This window comes from Pteropus vampyrus, unplaced genomic scaffold (assembly GCF_000151845.1).
Source record: "Pteropus vampyrus isolate Shadow unplaced genomic scaffold, Pvam_2.0 Scaffold15, whole genome shotgun sequence".
Classification (NCBI taxonomy): domain Eukaryota; kingdom Metazoa; phylum Chordata; class Mammalia; order Chiroptera; family Pteropodidae; genus Pteropus; species Pteropus vampyrus.
In genome coordinates, this window is record NW_011888796.1 from 13105962 (window position 1) to 13124222 (window position 18261).

The 18261-nt window shown below is 43.0% G+C and overlaps 1 protein-coding gene across 1 annotated transcript in view; it reads left to right on the forward strand.

Annotated features, from left to right (window-relative positions):
• NID2 (nidogen 2) overlaps window positions 1-18249 on the forward strand; it is a 56162-nt gene extending 37913 nt beyond the window's left edge. Inside the window, exons 11-19 of the mRNA XM_011386413.2 lie at window positions 6216-6379; window positions 7165-7395; window positions 11012-11233; window positions 11848-12017; window positions 14249-14378; window positions 14867-15038; window positions 15708-15865; window positions 17147-17270; window positions 18129-18249. Coding sequence (XP_011384715.1) covers window positions 6216-6379; window positions 7165-7395; window positions 11012-11233; window positions 11848-12017; window positions 14249-14378; window positions 14867-15038; window positions 15708-15865; window positions 17147-17270; window positions 18129-18249 — 1492 coding nt within the window. The remainder of the gene's footprint in view (window positions 1-6215; window positions 6380-7164; window positions 7396-11011; window positions 11234-11847; window positions 12018-14248; window positions 14379-14866; window positions 15039-15707; window positions 15866-17146; window positions 17271-18128) is intronic.
• Window positions 18250-18261: the final 12 nt, after the last annotated feature.

An 18261-nucleotide genomic window follows, 5' to 3' on the forward strand; every position in this document is an offset into this window, starting at 1 on the left:
TAGCCAGGGCGTCTCAGGAATTCTCTCTCCCTTCCTTTGACTCACATAGCCTTGGGATTGCCAAAAGGGAAAGAGAAAAGGCATCCTTTGAATCAGAAAGAGGGGCCCAGGGTGATTTCCCTTGGACTGGATCGTTAAGCATATATGGTTGTCCTTGGTGGAGACATGCTTGGAGCACTGGGGAGTCTGTCAGCTTGTAACCTTATGTTCCTTGGAACCTGGTATAGGCTGGAGGAACTTAGGGAAAGTCATGTATTCTGTTAGGATGTTTCCATCTTTCAGTCTCTTTGGTTAATAATGGCTTAATTCAACACTTCCAATCGTGCTTAATTTTTAGTTGCTCTTCCCCTGCTTGGACTGATATTTTAAGCAATGTCTAAATATACATATAATTCTTCTTCTCTATTTTTTTCCCCTCTCTTCTGTCTTTGTGGAGAGCGATAGAGATCCACAGAGGAACTTTACAGATATAAAAGGATATTAAGGCATACCTAGGTACTCAAAACTTTTCTTCCAGAAATCTAACTACTTTTAAGACTTCATACAATATTTTATAAAATCACTAAACCAGAATGCAGGAGTAACTGTTCAAATATAATTTAGAAATAATGTGCGAGGTCGTTACACATTAATCTAGGCCTAACGCTCTGAGTATAAATGTTCATGAAACTAGGGTTAGTAGTACTTTAGTGATTATTCAGTGTAAATCTACATAATCCACTAAAGGTTTTCACAATGTACCCAGTGGCATGTGATTGAATTGCAACTCAATTTCATGCTGTCTGTCCATCAGTAATACACACAAATTATGGTAAAATGAAACACCGGAAATGTGAGAATGGTGAGAAAAGGGTTTGGAATGGGAAAGGGTCTGTCTTGGGAACATAAACCTAAAAAGGCACACTTTTCCTTGTTGCTCAAATGGCTGCTCCACCCGCCACTGTACACCTGGGCCCACTGAGTTGATTTGCTAAGCCTTGTAAGTCCTGGGAGCGCCATAACAGACCTAAATAGCCTGGCCTTCTCCTTCCTCATTAGAGGTTTGATTCTCACCCTTCTCCCATTCTTTCTCCCTTTGGTTCCAGCAGGACAGGCTGGCTGGACCAGCAGACTGAAGCCATATGCTATTGACAGACCAATGTGTCAGGGCAGCACAGCCCTCCACTCCTTTCCACATGTGGCTGGCTGTTTGGTATTGTCTGAACCTTGCTATTTAATAAAGTTTCCACTTCTATATGGAAGCTCTGCTTATGGTTTTCTTGAAAACACAACATATTGAAATGACTCAAAGTTGTGGCTCAGTTCAGCCCTGGTCACCCTCCCCCCCAAAACAAACGAACAACAAACCAACAAACAAAAACACCTGCAGCTTTAGACAGAGCTCAAATGTTTTTCAAATTAGAAAGAGGTAGATTTGTAATCCACAGGTGCTTGTCATACTTGACCAGCCAAAGAGCTCCATCTATAATCGATACACTCTTTACAGATGGGGGTACCCTCTACAGGTCTGGGGGTCAGGGCAAGGAGTATAGACTCCTTGTTTCTGTTAAGTCTCACAGTGGGAATAACACTTTTTCACCCTGTGGAACTTATTATTCAGTTTGATTTAATACACTACTGGTTCTAAAAAATGGGAATGCATAGAGAAAAAAATTATCAGTAGAATTTCATATTTAAAGATCTGTTGCTCAGGTCACCAGAAATGGTGCTTATAAAGTATTTAATCCCCTTAGGTCTTTAGTTTAAAGCAAAGAAGTTGAAATTAATTGTAGCCTAGGTGTGATGAGTGTTAATCATCAGACTGTTAATTGAGGTTAGATGCTTCTTGCCCTAATCCCATCTAGAATCATTCTCTTTCCCTTCTTTTAACTTCTGGTCTGTTCTTAAGACTTTAGTTACCTCTCTGGTTCTCTGCTTTTAGAATTCGCTCTGGAACCCACAAACTTAAAAATATGGCAAAGCCATCATTTGCTTCCCTGTGTATTAGTTTTCTATTGCTGCATAATAGACCACCCCAAAATGTGGCAGCTTAGAACAGTACACATTTGTTACCTATAGAGCAGGGGCCTGGGAATGACTCAGGTGGGTCTTCTGCTTTAGGACCCTCATAAGGCTGCAGTCAAGGGGTCTGGCAGGCTTGGGTCTCATCCGAAGTACTAACTGGGGAAAGAGCCTCACATGGTTATTGGCAGGATTCAGTTCCTTGAGGACTGTTGGATTCAGAGCCTTGGGTTTTTGCTAGCTGTTGCTTGGAGGTGACCAACAAGATAATTTATTCATCAAAGCCAGTGGCAGCAAGGCTGCTAGCAAGATGGAAGTTATAATTGCAAAAATGACATCCTCGCAATTTTGTTTTCATGTGTTGGTTAGAAGCAAGTTACTCAAGGAAAGGAGATGACACAAGACTGTGAATACTAGGGGGTAGGGATCTTTGGTGACATCTTAGAGCCTGCCTCCCATAGTTAGTTACCATGTGGTTGCCTTCCAACCTTTCAGATTATGTTGTGGTAGAGAATGGTCATTTTCCTAATGACCTATGCCATGTGTAAGGCAGGTTGGGCTAATCATGAAGGTGACTTGAAGGATAAGAATGTATGTGTGAGCACGCATGTGCATATTTAAAGGCATGCTACACTATGCATGTGTCCCAGTGACCATAGATAAAAAACTAGAGAAAAATAGAGAGAAAGGCTCTGTTTTGTGAAAAGTGTTCATTCTTGAAGCCAACTTTTTTTTTTTTTAATTCCATCAAATTAGCAATAAAAGGGTGTGTGGGTTTTTCTCCAGCCAGTCTGTTAAAAACCAGGTCCCTGGAGAAGCTACATTTGACTTCAAGTTCTCAGACTAGACTGAATCACTAGCAGGAATTACTTTATCCAAGTAGAATTAAATCATTCTTAGCTTCTCTCAATTTGAATTGATTTCAGCCCTGTGTTGGTATAAACTGGATATTTATCAGGCATGTTTGTCTTTATGGATCTTTGGCAGCTTTACCAGGTATAAAACTGGATTGTCTAGAGTTGGGACCTTTCCAGGGAGGAGCAAGCATGAGTTGAACTGGATTCCAGATGGCCCATTACCCAGAGCCATCGCTGCTCAGAAGCGATACGAGGGAAGCTACTGGCATTATTCTCTCAGGTTTTCTGTTCCAAGAATGTGATGTTGGGTAAGGCATGGTAAATCTGGTACAGCCACAGGAGGAGAAGAGAACAAGGCTTAAGAGGAAGTTTATTATATTCATAAGTCCCAGAGCAAAGGTGTGTTATGCAGAGCCACACAGGGCCACAAACAGCAAAAGGCTGCTTGACTGAATGGGTGGGGAGTGAGAACTTATGGGCCAAAGCCTTTGCTGGGGTCTTGAGAGGGACAGAGGTTAATTGGCACCAGGAAACTTCACTGTGTGGTTTGAAAGCAAACCAGGGAGGGGAGGAGGGGCGTTAGGGGGAAGGAGAAGCTAGAGTCCAGTGGTTGTTTTGAAGGAATTTCAGCTGGTTTTGGGTGTAGGCTCAGAATTAGGGCCATAAGGATGTTGAAGCACCAAAATACGAACTCAAAATGGAGGATTTTTAACACATTTTCCAAACAGGGTTTTTACCAGCTTAGTAGATGATAGAATGGAGAATTATCCTTCATTATCTGAATGGTAAAGGAGCTTCGCTATCTCTCGAACACTGTTGTCTAGACCTCAGGGTCCTAACGGTCCCTAAAGACCCCTGACAGTGATCGTTAGGCATAAATGCAGCCCCCTCCCCGAATGATAGGAGGAAAGCTCTTCCCCTTGCAAGGGGTGAAAGTCTTTCCACTCTTTCTCTCCCGACACCTGACATCCTGAGATATAGAGAAGAGCTCCTCTTCTCCACACAGAAGCTCCAGTTCCCCCCCAAACCGCTCCATGTTTGCGCTCCTGTAGCGGGCTGTGGCCTGCTTTGAGCGCAGGCCCTGCAGGGGCTGACTGGGCTCGGTTTATGTTATGGCGAGAGGTCCTCTAGGGTGTCAGGGACCACGTTTCAGGGAGCCTGAACCGTCTTCGGCTTTTTGGGGAGGGGTATCTCACTGGTGATGCTTTTGTTCTCCAGGGAATTTCTCTTTGGTGGTCATTTACAGCAGTTACCATCTCCCCATGACTTTAGTGCCTGGGGAGGATGGCTGCTCTTTCAGGTCTGATCAGAATTCTAGGCCAGAGACTTGAAGAACATAAGTAACTTGGTAGCTCTGGGGCATCCCCTCTCACTTAGTTGAAAAATAATCACAAGAAACTGATCCATGCTTGGGTTCTAGAAATAGGCCCTGTGTCTCAGGAATTCCTGCTTCCTGTCATTGCCTGGGTTCCGGTGACCATGAAAAGTACTTTTAGCATATGTATTATGAATAGCTTTGATTTCCTGCATTTGGCTAGATGTTGATTTTCACAGCTTTGGTTAAATAGCCAGCTTTACAGCCTCTTCCAGGCCCAAGGAACTAGGTGGTCACCAGCTTTGCCTAACTGTGCATCTGAATTGTGCTTTAGAAAAGACAGTGCCAACGTCAAGGATAATCAAATACAACAATATAGAACTCATATTCATTAGATTGGAAATAAAGTTTTTGTTGTAATTGTTTTCATTTGGTTTATTTTGGGTTAACTGAGGAGAGCTAATCAGAAAACCTTGTTTGCGTCTAACCTTGCAGATGAATTTGTAACTACATTTCTATTTTTGTAGGTGAAAGGAAGGTGACCATGGAGGCCAACTGCTCTTCTGGGCAGAGCTTTTCTGGGTGGCTTTAAACTTGGTTGTGTCTAGCATTCAGGATTTTGGGGGCTTAAGGGAACTGATTTATGTTGACTAACCTCCCCTAAGCCTGAGGATAAGCAAGATGTTAATTTGCTAATTACAATGTAAGAGATTCCTTTCCTGTGAACAGGTCTGTGTTGAATGTCCAGTGTGTCCACTTAACTGGTACTTGGGAAAGCCCCTTAGTCATGAGAGAGTGGCTCAGTGAGAGTGATGTGACAGCCAGGGTGACACTGATAACCCTAGAAGAGATTCCATCTCGGTCACAGGAGGCTGGGTAAGGAGCCACCTCTGTCTCAGCCGATTCACATCAAATTCAGGGCTGTTAAGTCTGGCTTCCCAGGTCCGATGTGTCCCCACCATGGGCTGTACTGAACTGTTGCATTTCACGTCTTCTGGGACTCCTGTTTTCTAGGTTTCACACTGATCATCTCATCCCACGTTTTTTCCTATTCACACATTTTGAAAATAATTTTTGGATGTTATTTCGGATGTGACTATTTTATTTTCAGTGGAGTCTTGATCAGACCTACACCCTTATCCTCCTCTTACTGTGGAAGACTTCCTGTCTCTGAAGATAGCTTATCTCAACCACTGGGCCTGGGTTTTAACAGTTAGACTCTCAGAGGTGGTTTTCTTTTTTTGTTGTTTTCTTTGGTGTGTGGGTGAAAGGGGGTGCCTTGCTATTATCAGCAATGTACTGATGTCAGAACATAAAATAAAAGGAATATAAGTTGCCTTTTGTTTGAAGTTTCAGGATCTTATAGTTTTGAGATATATGAAAATTAATCCTCATGGTACTGGAGTGTGGGGTCCAGAATTATTTGTACTTATAAGCCTGAGAAATTTAGATTTTTTAATGTGTTATTTCAAAACCTCCGCTAATATTTTTCTTACACTTTTTTTATTCTAAAAGTGGAAAGTAAAGAAAATTTTTGATTAATTGGGCATTCTAGACGGTAGGACTCTGTTGAGGCAAGACTGAATGTGTGCTTCTAACTTAGCTGAAAAAGCATCTGGGGGCCTCACTGGGCTCCCCTGCATCTGTAAATCAGTGCGCAGGGAGATGCTGCCAACAAAGAAGGGAAAAAACTATTGTTACATATATTTATTGTAGCATTACTCAACGGAAGTGATTTATAGTCGAAAGATTAGTTCAAAGGCAATAACTTCCTGGAATTCACTGTAGATGAAAGATGCTCTAGAAATATACTGCAGGATATATTTTTCTGAGTGACCTCACATTTGATTTCTCCACTGAATATTCTTAGTCTAATGGGTTAACTCATATGTCCATAGACTTATTCTGTTAAGCTTGCCTTCAGGAGTCAGCATGTTTCTGCTCATGCCCAAAGCTCTTCTGAAGTTGCTCACTCATCACTGATCCACGTGTGCTGAGGCCATGTGGGAGGACAGGTTAAGTGCAGTGAAGTCATGACGTCCTTTCCTTTTTTCCCTCCCTTCTCTCTCTCATCTGACCTCTGCAGATGTTGATGAATGTGCAGAAAACAGATGTCACCCCTCGGCTACCTGCTACAATACCCCTGGCTCTTTCTCTTGCCGCTGCCAACCTGGCTATCATGGGGACGGACTTCAGTGCACCCCTGGTAAGGTTTGGGAGGCCAGATTAGGCACAGAGGACTCCCAGCTCCTTCAGTGCTATTTTTCAACAGCACTTCAGCCCACTCTAGATTTATCCAGGTCTGAGGCCTTAGTTGGTGGATCTTCCAGGCCCTGGATTTTTTCCTCAGTTACCTCCAGCTGCCTGGTTTACTGACAGTTCACTATCTATTAGCATTCCAGGAGGCCTGGAATATGACCCAACCATTGCCCTACCTAGTAGCAGTTCTGGTTAACTGCCCTAGTATCTGCTTTGCCTTGATAAGTGTGATTTAGATGAAGTATTGAGATTAAGTTTACTAATCAGGAGTCATATGCACTAGTGAGCTGGGAGTAAGGTCCCATGTGACCTCTCTAAGAAAACCTGGCCAGCACGGTGCAGTCTAGTGACAGCCATTGTCCTGGAGCTTCTCGGACTTAAACTCTGGACCTCAGGGGATGAACAGAGCTTTGTTTTCTCCAAAGTCTCTTAGGATGTTTGGACAGCAATAGGAGCCTGAAGGCTGAGGGGAGGAGCTGTTTTACAGTATAGTCAGCTAGGGACGTACAGGGCGGACTGCGAGAACTAAGGAGATATCAGGAGATAGTGGCAGAGCTAAAATAAGAATCCCGAATTCCACAATCCCAGTGCTTTTCTATTTTTCCCATGTTATGCTATCTTCTAATTATAGAAGAAAAATCCTCAGGCAGGAGACTTTGAGGATGGCTGGTAAAAGTGGATGGGTTACAATGCCTTTTATTCCTCCTTTGTACCTCCTCTGTCCCTTGGAAGACTCCTCCTCAGGACTGAAACTTTGTGAACACCAGCAGCACAGTGCCCAGGCTCAGCATGCATATCCCGGCTCCCGGATCCACATCCCCCAGTGCGATGAGCAGGGCCACTTCCTGCCACTGCAATGTCATGGCAGCACTGGCTTCTGCTGGTGCGTGGACTCTAATGGTTATGAAGTCCCTGGTACCCGGACTCCACCCGGCTCCACTCCACCTCACTGCGGGCCACCAGGTAAGCCAATCAGAAAAGAAACCTTGTACCAGGGTAGGTCTGGGGCTTGAGAAGCAGAATGGTGCTGATCGTGGGGTAGATTATAACCACTGCCCAGACCATGCAGTCTCAGAGCCAATCACCATCCTTTTGTGATCACCATCCTGCTTCCTCCTAGGGACACTTGAATGATATGTGCACACCTATATGCACATTGGCATTACAGGGACATGGAGGCATATACACATGACATATGCGATTACTGTTCCAGATTGGACACCAGTCTCCTAACCCTCATCTAGAACAAGACTAGAAGTTGAGCTTGAATTTGTAGGTCAGGCTGAGGCCACTGCCCAAGATCTGTTATGGCAGCTTAGAGGAGATGTTAGAGCAAGAAGATCTTGCTAGACCAGGCTTTTGTCTGAAAGGAAAACCACCTTCCCTTATAACTTTATATCACTCGATTCTGCCTTCTGAATTGCAGGGAACAATCTGAAGGCTGTTTTAATATCGATAGGAAAAATAAGTATGTCACTTGTGGCTGGATCCTGCTAGTTTGCTCTACGTTAATAACGCAGCCCCTGCTAGTCAGGCCATGTGATTCCACAGGGAATCACTCTTGCCCCAGCCACCTTCAAAAGAGGTGCAGGAACCTGTTAGCCTGTGTGATTTGAGATGGTGTTGATAAGCATGTCTTTCATCATCTGAGCACAGGCCATCCGATGGAGCGTGGTTATCAGGTGCTCCACAGCTCATGCCAACCCCAGGTTGCCAAGGCAGGTTTCTGCTCCTCACTGAACTATTCGGATGTGGGAAGAACTTTTTTTTTTTTTTAATACAGAACTTTATTATGAGAAACGTAGGATTAGTTTGATACTGTTTTAGCCAAAAAATGTTCCTATATCCATGAGCTTGCTATTCAAAGATCCATTTTGACTATTAAAAAGGGTTCTATAAATACTAGTCTTGGCCTTTAATGTATGAGTATGAAGAGCTGGAGAATTGCCACCAGTTTTGGTTTTTTTAATAACGTTGTTATGGCCAAGACATTAGTGATTCTAAGACTCATATATGTAAAAATTGGTAATGTTTAATCTAGACATATACCTGTTTCCACAGTGATATTCCTACTTCCTCTCTCCCTATTTTTAGGAAAAGATTTTGCAGGTCAAAAAAAAAAATTACAGAAAAATCTTGTTTCACTCATGCCTACTTTTTAAAAAGCCTTGGTTTTAACTCCAGCTGGGATTTGAAGAAATCAGATAGTTAGGATGTACCTTAAAGGAATTCTATTAAATTCAGAATTCTATTAAATTTATTGAGACAAGCATGTGTTAAGAACAAAGACTCAAAAGGGAGCCAAGAGAATGAGAAGTTAACGACTAAAAGAGGGACACATTCTTTTGTGCAGACTCTTTCCCATTGCCCAGACTTCCCTCTTGGCACTGGTTTGGCCTTGGCTGCCATTTCTGACTAGTCTCATCTGCATAATGGGGTCAGCTTAAACGGGAAACACTCTCTGCCCAAGATTTCAAAATATTTAAAATCTTGCCAACCAGAAACAGAGAGAAATAAATCCATGGCTGGATTCAGAAGTAGCTTCAAGTAGTAAGGAATGAGAGGGATGCCCACGTGTGAGTGATGTGAGGTGTCCCCTTCCCAGAAGCTGACTGTCCTGTGTGTCCTCACTCCAAACATAGAGATGTGCCGTACTGGGTGGCCCCGTAACCAGGAATGGATACTCTGAGTTTGGAGTGTGAACCTGGGGTAGTGTTGGGAATTTCTCCAGGGAATCCTGCCTTGTGATGGATGGCGGGTGTTCAGGGAGTGGCATTTCCCTCTGGTTTGAGACACATCTGGGTGAGAAAGTTAGTCTTTCCTTCTCCATGAGGTCTTAAAAAGCTTTGCTTCCCATGGGTCATGAGCTAAGGAGACAACCTGAAAGGCATCCACTTCCTCCAAACCTGATGAGTCTTTAGTTGAGTTTGAGCTGAGGATTTTATTCACCATCTTGCTGCTTTCCTAAAGGAACTATAGATGCTGAAGCCCAACTGTAATGTTTTCAGCTTTGTCCTTTGAAGCCATTGGAGGTTTCGACTAAAGGAATGACATGAAATGAATTGGTTTTAAAAGGACTCTTTCTGACTGTTGGTTCAGTTTACACTAGGGGGTTGGAGTAAAGAGTGGAAGCAGGGAAACTATTAATAAGTCTCTTGTAGTGATCTTGGCACAACGAATAAAACTCTGTTCATCCCCTGAGGTCCAGAGTTTAAGTCTGGGAAGCTCCAGGTCAATGGCTGTCATTAGATTGCACCATGCTGGCCAACGCAATGATGGGGCTTTGACCAGGGTGACAAGGGTGGATGTGGTGAGAAGTAAAAATATTCTGGATGTATTTTAAAGGTACAGCTGACATTTCTTTACCTATGGAGAATAAGAGATGTGTCAAGGATGACACATTGGACCTGAGCAATGGAAACATGGAGGCGCAGTTTACAAATTAGGAAAAGTCTAGGGCAGAGCAGTTTTGATGGGGGTTGGTTCTCCTGAGATTTCTGTTATACTTCCAAATGGTGGTAATCAGGTGGGTACTTGGCTGTGTGATTCTACAGACCATAGGCTTTGAGTTGCAGGAAATAACAAAGCAGCACTTTCTATTTAAGTTCCTTTAGGTAACCTTACCATAGACGGCTGTACAAGTTATTTAAGCAGCTATAGCAGAGTCCTCTCTGACAGAACTGTTTGGGACAGAAACTCAGTAGCCCCATGGAAACAGTCTGGGAGTGAACTACAGGTAGAGAAACTGCTCTGCAACAGACACTAACAGGAGTTCAAGCATGGTGGTGAGCTGGGAGGGAAGGGAGAAAGGGGGAGGATGCTGGAGAAAGGAGACAGCAACATGGGCGGAAGCTGGAGCCTACAGAAAAGTGTTCAGCTTTGAGATGACCCCAAGAGCAAGGTGGCCAAAGACGTCTAGGAACTGGAATGTCAAATAGTATCAAGCTGTTTCCCACCATCTCTGCTCTGCTCACATACACCAATGACTGTAAGTTACACTTTCAATATAGTTTTCCACCAGACAGACACTGAGGGCCAGACACATAAGTAGGGCATTCAGTAATACTTTCTAAGATACACACTAGCCAGTCTCAAGATAACTCTCTCAAGATGCAGGTCCTGGAATCTGAAGCAAGTGGGAAAGAAAAATATTGGCTTTAAGCATCATGTAGGCCACTGAGCCCCCACGAGTGTTCTGTTAACAGAGGCCCTGGGCCCAGGCAAAGTAGTCTACATGGGGATCTTCTGTCCTGAGTGAGCTCAACCCCCTCCTAGGCTGAGTGAGCCCTGCACAGCTCTTACCTCCTCTTGTTCTTTCCTGATTTGGGGGGTGGAGGGGCCTTGATGGCAAATCCTCTAGCCTGGGAAGACAGGAATATCAAGATGACCCCCTTCTCCTGATTCCTATGGAGAACTTCTTAGAATACTTTACTGCTCTGGTCCAGCGTTCAGAGGCTTGGCTGAGGCCTCGTTAATGGACACTAGGAGGAGGAAGGCCAGGAGGCCAGGCGTGGGGATCTTGTGCTGCATTCTGTCCTTGGCTCATAATCAAAGGCTTTTTTTTGTCTCATTTGCTCAGAGCCCACTCAGAGGCCCCGGACCGTCTGTGAGCGCTGGAGGGAAAACCTGCTGGAGCACTATGGTGGCACGCCCAGGGATGACCAGTATGTGCCCCAGTGCGATGACCTGGGCCACTTCACCCCCCTGCAGTGCCATGGGAAGAGTGACTTCTGCTGGTGTGTGGACAAAGATGGCAGAGAGGTGCAGGGCACCCGCTCCCAGCCAGGCACCACCCCTGCATGTAAGCACTGAGGGAAAGCCCTCACTCACTGGAGCTGCAGCTGAGGTCTCTCTGTAGGGAGGCTGCCAGCTGTGTGTGAAGGTGGGCAAACAAGGGATCAACAGGTCCAATGAAAGAAGTCACTACTCTTCCGTGGTGATTTACAATCTGGTCCACCCAAGATCCCAGTTTGGATTTACTGTTTGGTTTTGTCATTAGCAGTTTTTGTAATTAGAACATCTGGAACTCAGTTTAGCATATAGTTACTCCCCTCCCCCCAGCCCAGGGTGAAAGGGGACATATGTCACCCTGGGGCCCCAGAGAAGCTGATACAATTACTGGGTCTGGTTTTTTTCACATAAAAAATAAAAAAACAAAAACCTGCTTTGGTCTGAGGGAAATGTGTTGTTCTCTTTCTCCCTAATAATTGGCAGCGATTTACATAATTGATCCTTGGGAAAAAAAAAACCCCTAGAAATTATAATTTAAGGAACATCTGGAGCACATCTGTCTAAAGAACTTTTGATGTTTTTGGACGCTCTGGTGTGTGGGAAAGTAACTTGTCTTCTCTACCCCCACCCCCGCCTTGTTTCCTTTCCCCTTTCCTCCTCACAACCTCCTCTTTCCCATGGCAGGTATACCCACGGTTGCTCCACCCACAGTCCGGCCCATGCCCAGGCCTGATGTGACCCCTCCTTCCGTCGGCACCTTCCTGCTCTATGCCCAGGGCCAGCAAATCGGCCACTTGCCCCTCAATGGTACCAGGCTTCAGAAGGACGCTGCCAAGACCCTGCTGTCACTGCATGTAAAGTAGATTTCTCCTGCGGGGGCGGAGCTGCGTGGGGCTTTCAGATCTGGCAAGGGCTGAGGTGGAGGGAGGTCCTGAAGGGTTTCTGGGCGGCAGTCTGTCTCCACGGGTCTGACACCAACACCACAGAAAGCACAGCTGTTGCTGGGCGTCACATCTGACCAAGGCTGCTTTCTCCAGTTGGTTTATGGGGTTTCAGATATGGGGAAAGGGAATTGCAGAGGTGTCAGGATATTGAGGCAGTATGGTGGTGATTCAAGGAGAAAAGTGACTCTTAACCCAAGTCCCCAGGGCTCTCTCCATGCCTCAAATCTCTGGAGATCCTGAAAATCAAAATGACAGGAATAGCTACAGGGTCAGTTGAGAATCCCAAGTGGAAATCAATGACTATATCATTGTTGCAGCCCCTTCCTCTCCCATTCTGGTTCTGCTGAAGGGCCTGTCTTCTCATCTTCTGACTCTTCAGAGATGATTTGGAAGCGATACTGGGAAAGGAGTGGACTGGGCTTTTCCTAGGAGATGCGCTCGCCACTTCCTGAGCTAGCAGCCTCCCTATTGCCAAGACACTCCATTTTGGAAGAGAGATTTCTTCTCTAAAATGAAAAGAGAAGGAAATTCACTAGAAAAGCATTGATACTTATAATGGTCTGATTCCATTTCTAAACTCTACACTCCAGGTACATGCTCAATTTATGAGAAAGAAGAGTAGAGCATCCAGGTTTACATTTGCTTCTGTTAATGAACTCTTTATCTGGTTCCAAAAAACTTGAGAAGCAGCCAGTGTTCATAAAAAGATGTTTATTTTCTTCCTTTTTAAGATTTGAGTTTGTGGTTTTTAATTTTTTTCAGCAAACACTAGCACGCTCTTTTGTAAAAGTTTCCCTAAAAGAGGTAGAAACTAAAATTGTCATTACCTCAGGCTAACCATCTATTCTAGCCAAGTCAGGCAGCTTTACTGCCTCTCTGAACTTGCCTCTGATGAGGGCAGGGTGGTTATGGTGGTGGTGGAACTGAAAAAGAATGGACTATGGGTTATAAGCACATCTTGGGGAAATTTACTTAAACTGGGACTTTTTCCTCCAAGAAACTTTGAAGGCATTATATAGGTTAATGGAACCCATGATTCCCTGGGTTAATGAAAGCCCATATGGATGTGTACTCTTGCTTGAGACAGATGACTTTTTAATTTTCAAGTAAAATTGTATTTGACCTTCAGATGCCCCTGTATAAACTGCCCACTTTTCCACAGGAGCAAAATCCTGCATTAGTGTTTCTCGTGCTGATTCCTCTCCGAGGCATGTCAGGCCGGCCCCAGGAGGCCTTGTTAGGCAAGAAGGGAGCTGGCGTGGCCTCAGGGACAGCCAGATGGCCCCTAAATGTTGGCTTTGCACATCTGCTGGCCTTCGCAAAGCAGGAGTCTTGGTTGGAAATTGAATAAAGCCAGTACCCTGCAGAGTTTTGGAAAGAAATACCACAGACTCAGCATTTTTTAAAAGACTGTCATTTATTTAGCAATAAGGGAGGAGAGACCTCCCCTGTCAGAAGTTGCGTGACCACTATTCCCCAACTCCTTAACCCATCAAATTGTAGACTTTCTTTCATGAGTACAACCAAAGACGTGCTTTGCAGTGAGAGGCAGAGTTAGGGGAAAGGGTGATGGCACTACAGGTAGGGAAAAAGTCTCATGCCACAGGGGAGGGGCGAGTAGATTTTGTTGTTATATGTTGGCAAATTTTAGAAAGGCTCATTCAAAATGTGCTGATGACATTTGAAAGGAGTCACTTTTTGCCCACTAAAATATTGAGTACTTACTTTGCTAAGACTAACAGTTTTTCTCTAATCACTGGCTGATGTTTTCATGAAGTCAGTTTTGTTTTTACTGCCAACAGTAATAGTGTTTAATGAGGGCTTACTGCATCCTCATTACTAATTAGGACACTTCACAAGCATTTTTGGTATTAATTTTTATAGAAGCCATATATAGTATAAGTACTGTTATCTTCATTTTACATAGAAGGAAATCAAGACATAGGGAGGTTAGTACCAAAGTCACACAACTAGTAAATGGCCAAGATGTCGGCCTCCACAGCCCACGTGTCTAACCACCCTGCTCAGCTGCCAGCAAGACTACAGTGCAGGGTTGTTCACTGCAGCCATGCATGAGTAAGGCAGCTGAAGGAAATGCAAGGCGTCCTAATTCTTCCAATTCTGTGTTTTGGTCCACAAAGGGCTCTATAGTTGTGGGAATTGACTACGACTGTCGAGAGAGGATGGTGTACTGGACAGATGTCGCTGGACGGACGATTAGCCGTGCCAGTTTGGAACTGGGAGCAGAGCCCGAGATAATCATAAACTCAGGTTAGCAGCTTCACCCGGAATATGCTTCACATTTCATTTGATTCTACTAAGTTCAAGTTTTATGCCAAAGTCTCCCTTCTATTTTCATCTAACTGAGGAGGTTAAGTTCTATGCAAGTCATTTTATTAAGCTATACAATAACAGCCTCTATAAACAAACATGTTCATACATAAGGGATGAGAAGGTGATTCTTACTGTGAGCCCTTTCTAGTGAGAAATAGGGCTCTCAATGGGAGGGCTAACAGTAAGAATTCACGATGTGATCACAGTTGATGCTGCCTGGCTCAGCACCATCAGGCTGGTAGATTGGCCTAGAGAAACTAGAAGTTGCAGAAAAAGCTGTCTGTTCCTCCATTAATTGGCTCTCTAACTCAGATAATTCAGGACCTTTTTTTTTTTTTTTTTGACTATTCAAACATAGATCTCTTGTTTCAGATTCACCTTTCACACCTGCAAATGCTCTAGTTCTGCCTTTGTTTTATTTCCAGGTCTGATAAGCCCTGAAGGACTTGCCATTGACCACTTTCGTAGAACAATGTACTGGACGGACAGTGGGCTGGATAAGATAGAGAGGGCCAAGTTGGACGGCTCTGAGCGCAAGGCTCTCTTCCACACAGAACTGGTGAACCCCCGCGCTATCGCTGTGGATCCAATCCGAGGGTCAGCAGGGCTTCCCTAATTCTGTTACCTGTAGATCCCGATTTGTTACCTGTAGAAGCCCTTGGATTTAAATGCTGTGTGTGGAGGGTGGGTGTTCAGAACAAGAGCATAAAAGCTCAAATGCATTAATTTAACAGTATTTGAGGATCTGGGTGTCAGGCACTTTGTTCTACTTTGATCAGATGATCGAGCAAGGCCTGTCTGGGTAACTTAAACTAGAATGAAGTGGGTCTCCGTCGGCAACACATTAGGCAATCGGTGTTAAAATCACAGTAAGGTTTACAACCATTAAATGGTTGTAAAACTTACACACTTGATGTTTCATTTCTCTGGCCTCACTTTCATTATAGCAAAAGTCAAGAGTAGATGTTCTCTGTCCATGATAATTGCTAAGATCAGCAACCAGAACATATAACTCGATCAGTGTTTCAGTACTTGTTAGAACCAGGGAGGATTTCTATACCTTGAGAAACTCTTGCCGTATTTAATGGGAACTCTACCAAATGAAATTCCAGAAAAAAACCCTTCTTCAATCAGTAAAAAAACTTTCAGCTTTAAATTTCAGCAAAGTGTTTTTGATTGAGTAAAGTGTCAAAGATGGTTCTGAAATTTGGGTTCTACATACTGAGTAAAGTACATCTCTCTCTATTCCATTTCATGTATCCACAGGAACTTGTACTGGACAGACTGGAACCGAGAAGCTCCCAAAATTGAAACGTCGTCTTTAGATGGAGAAAACAGAAGAATTCTAGTGAATAAAGACATCGGACTACCCAATGGCTTAACCTTTGACCCCTTCTCCAAACTGCTCTGCTGGGCAGATGCAGGTAATACTACTGATGTAATGCAGACACAGGATGCTTCATTACAGCGGGTGCCAGCACTCTAACAGATTTTACAACAAAGCCAATCCCATCTTTTAGATCTTTTGGCTTAAACTTATAATGGTACAGTACATAATCTACTCCTTTGTTCAGTGTGTAAACTTTTGAAGAACACTTTGTAATGATGTTTATGATAGGTTTTAGGGGTTGTGCGTGTGAATCAAGCAGTTAAGTTTGAGGGCTAGTACTACGTCCAACTCATTTTCGTACTGTGTGCCATTTCCCCTACATGAGCATTTGGCATGCTTTTTAATTAAAAAAGAAATATTACCCACTGTTGGAACTGACAAACTTAGGTAAATGAAGAAGAGGTTACTGGTTGTTCTTTTTTGCCAGTATTGTAATACATTTATAAATATCTGTTACTTTAACAGTCAGTATGCTATTATGCTGAGGGCATTCTTTGAAAAGTGATGTGGCAGGATAGGTTGCATCAGTAATAAGCTCTGGTTCCCAATACCCAGGTTAACACTGTTGTGCGACTTCATTAGCATGACTGAAAAGATGCTGTATGTCTAGTTAATATACTAAAGAATATGGAAAAGGCCATTCTTAAAGAATTTATAATCTAATAAAAGAAACTATAATGCGCATGGGTCACTATTATAACCCAGGTGTCCAAAACAACAGTTATGTTTTTAAAAAGCAGGGTTCCATGAGAAACGTGAAACTTGGAAATACTTCTTTAGCTGCGGCAACATTTTCAGTATTGGCTTCCTTTACATTGAAAAATATGAGCCATGTTACCACTTTAGTTTTTTATTACTACTTAGAAACTAATAGTCTTTTAAAAAAATTTAAGGATTTTATTTAAAGGTAGCCTTGACTATTATACATTGCTTACAAAGGGCAAGTATCTATCCAGATGTTATATCTATAATTTATGAGCTAACACTTGAAATTATATCAATTATAAAAAAGTTCATTTCTAATGCCCTACTTTGGGAGAAACTTTCTTTAAATGCAATCTTTTTTTCCAAAAAAAGTACGAGTTTAACCTCTATTCAAAACTAAAATGCTGTTAGATGAGCTAAAGACTGATAACAGAACAGGAAATTTTAGTTTCGAATTTGTGTCACTGCAATGGGAATAAAAATATCTACTTCCTATTCTACCTTTCCTTCCTTTAGGAAGGAATCTACCTGCCACTATTTTTGGCAAGGAGTTCCCCTACCCCCATGGTATGAAATCACCTCATTTTTTCCCTCTTTGATGCTTTAAAAGGAACGAAAAAACTGGAGTGTGCACTACCTGATGGAACTGGACGGCATGTCATTCAAAACAACCTCAACTACCCCTTCAGCATTGTTAGCTATGCAGATCACTTCTACCACACAGACTGGAGGAGGTAAGCTTCAATCTAGATAAGCCTGAAAAGGCAAACTACTGTAGAGGACACACCACTTGTTTTACCAAATGTCAGTGAATGACTTTAGTAGTTAAGCTCTCTCTACTGAAGTTTTCATTTCATTATCTCTTCATTAGCAGATAATGTCATTCAAATGTTATTGCTTTTAAAATCATACTTTTATATCACTCAGAAATTTAATGGTATTACTCCTATGTAGCTTAAAAGTGGGAGAGCTATTAGGTAATAAATAAATTACCCAAAAATGAAGCACGTTAATCTAAATCTGATCTTCAGAGAATAAAACACTACCTTAAGTGGCACCATGAGGAATATTAGTTATATGATTTAAACTGATTTTTAAAATGACGTTGTGGACTTATTAGTTGTCCACCTGGAAAAATAAAAAATACTATAATTCAGACCAGTTATCTGGGGAATGTTAAAAATATATAATATCTAAGCACTTTTACCCTATTTCGTTATTCTGATTTAATTGGTCTGGCAAGAGGCCCAGGCATCAGTAGTTTAATAGATCTTCAAGCAATTACAACATGCAGCTAGGGTTGAGAACCACTGATTTGGACCAGTGGTTCTCAAACTTCAGCACAGCATCAGAATCATCCTGAGGGTTTGTTAAAACATATTGCTGAGTCCCATCCCAGAATTTTCATTTCTACCAAGTTCCCAGATGATGCTGGTCTGAGGACTACTGATATAGACAAATCTTCTGAATCTAAATGAGTCAAAACTCACTTTGAATTTAAAAAATGTATTCTAGAAGGCTGGCAGAGATTTTCCTCTATTTTAACTTTTTCAATCCAACCTTAAATCCCATGAATTCATTTCTGTTACCAGGGATGGTGTTATATCAGTAAGTAGAGACAGTGGCCAGTTTACTGATGAGTATCTTCCAGAGCAACGATCTCATCTCTACGGGATAACTGCGGTCTACCCCTACTGCCCAACAGGTAAATGAACGTGCTCAGGC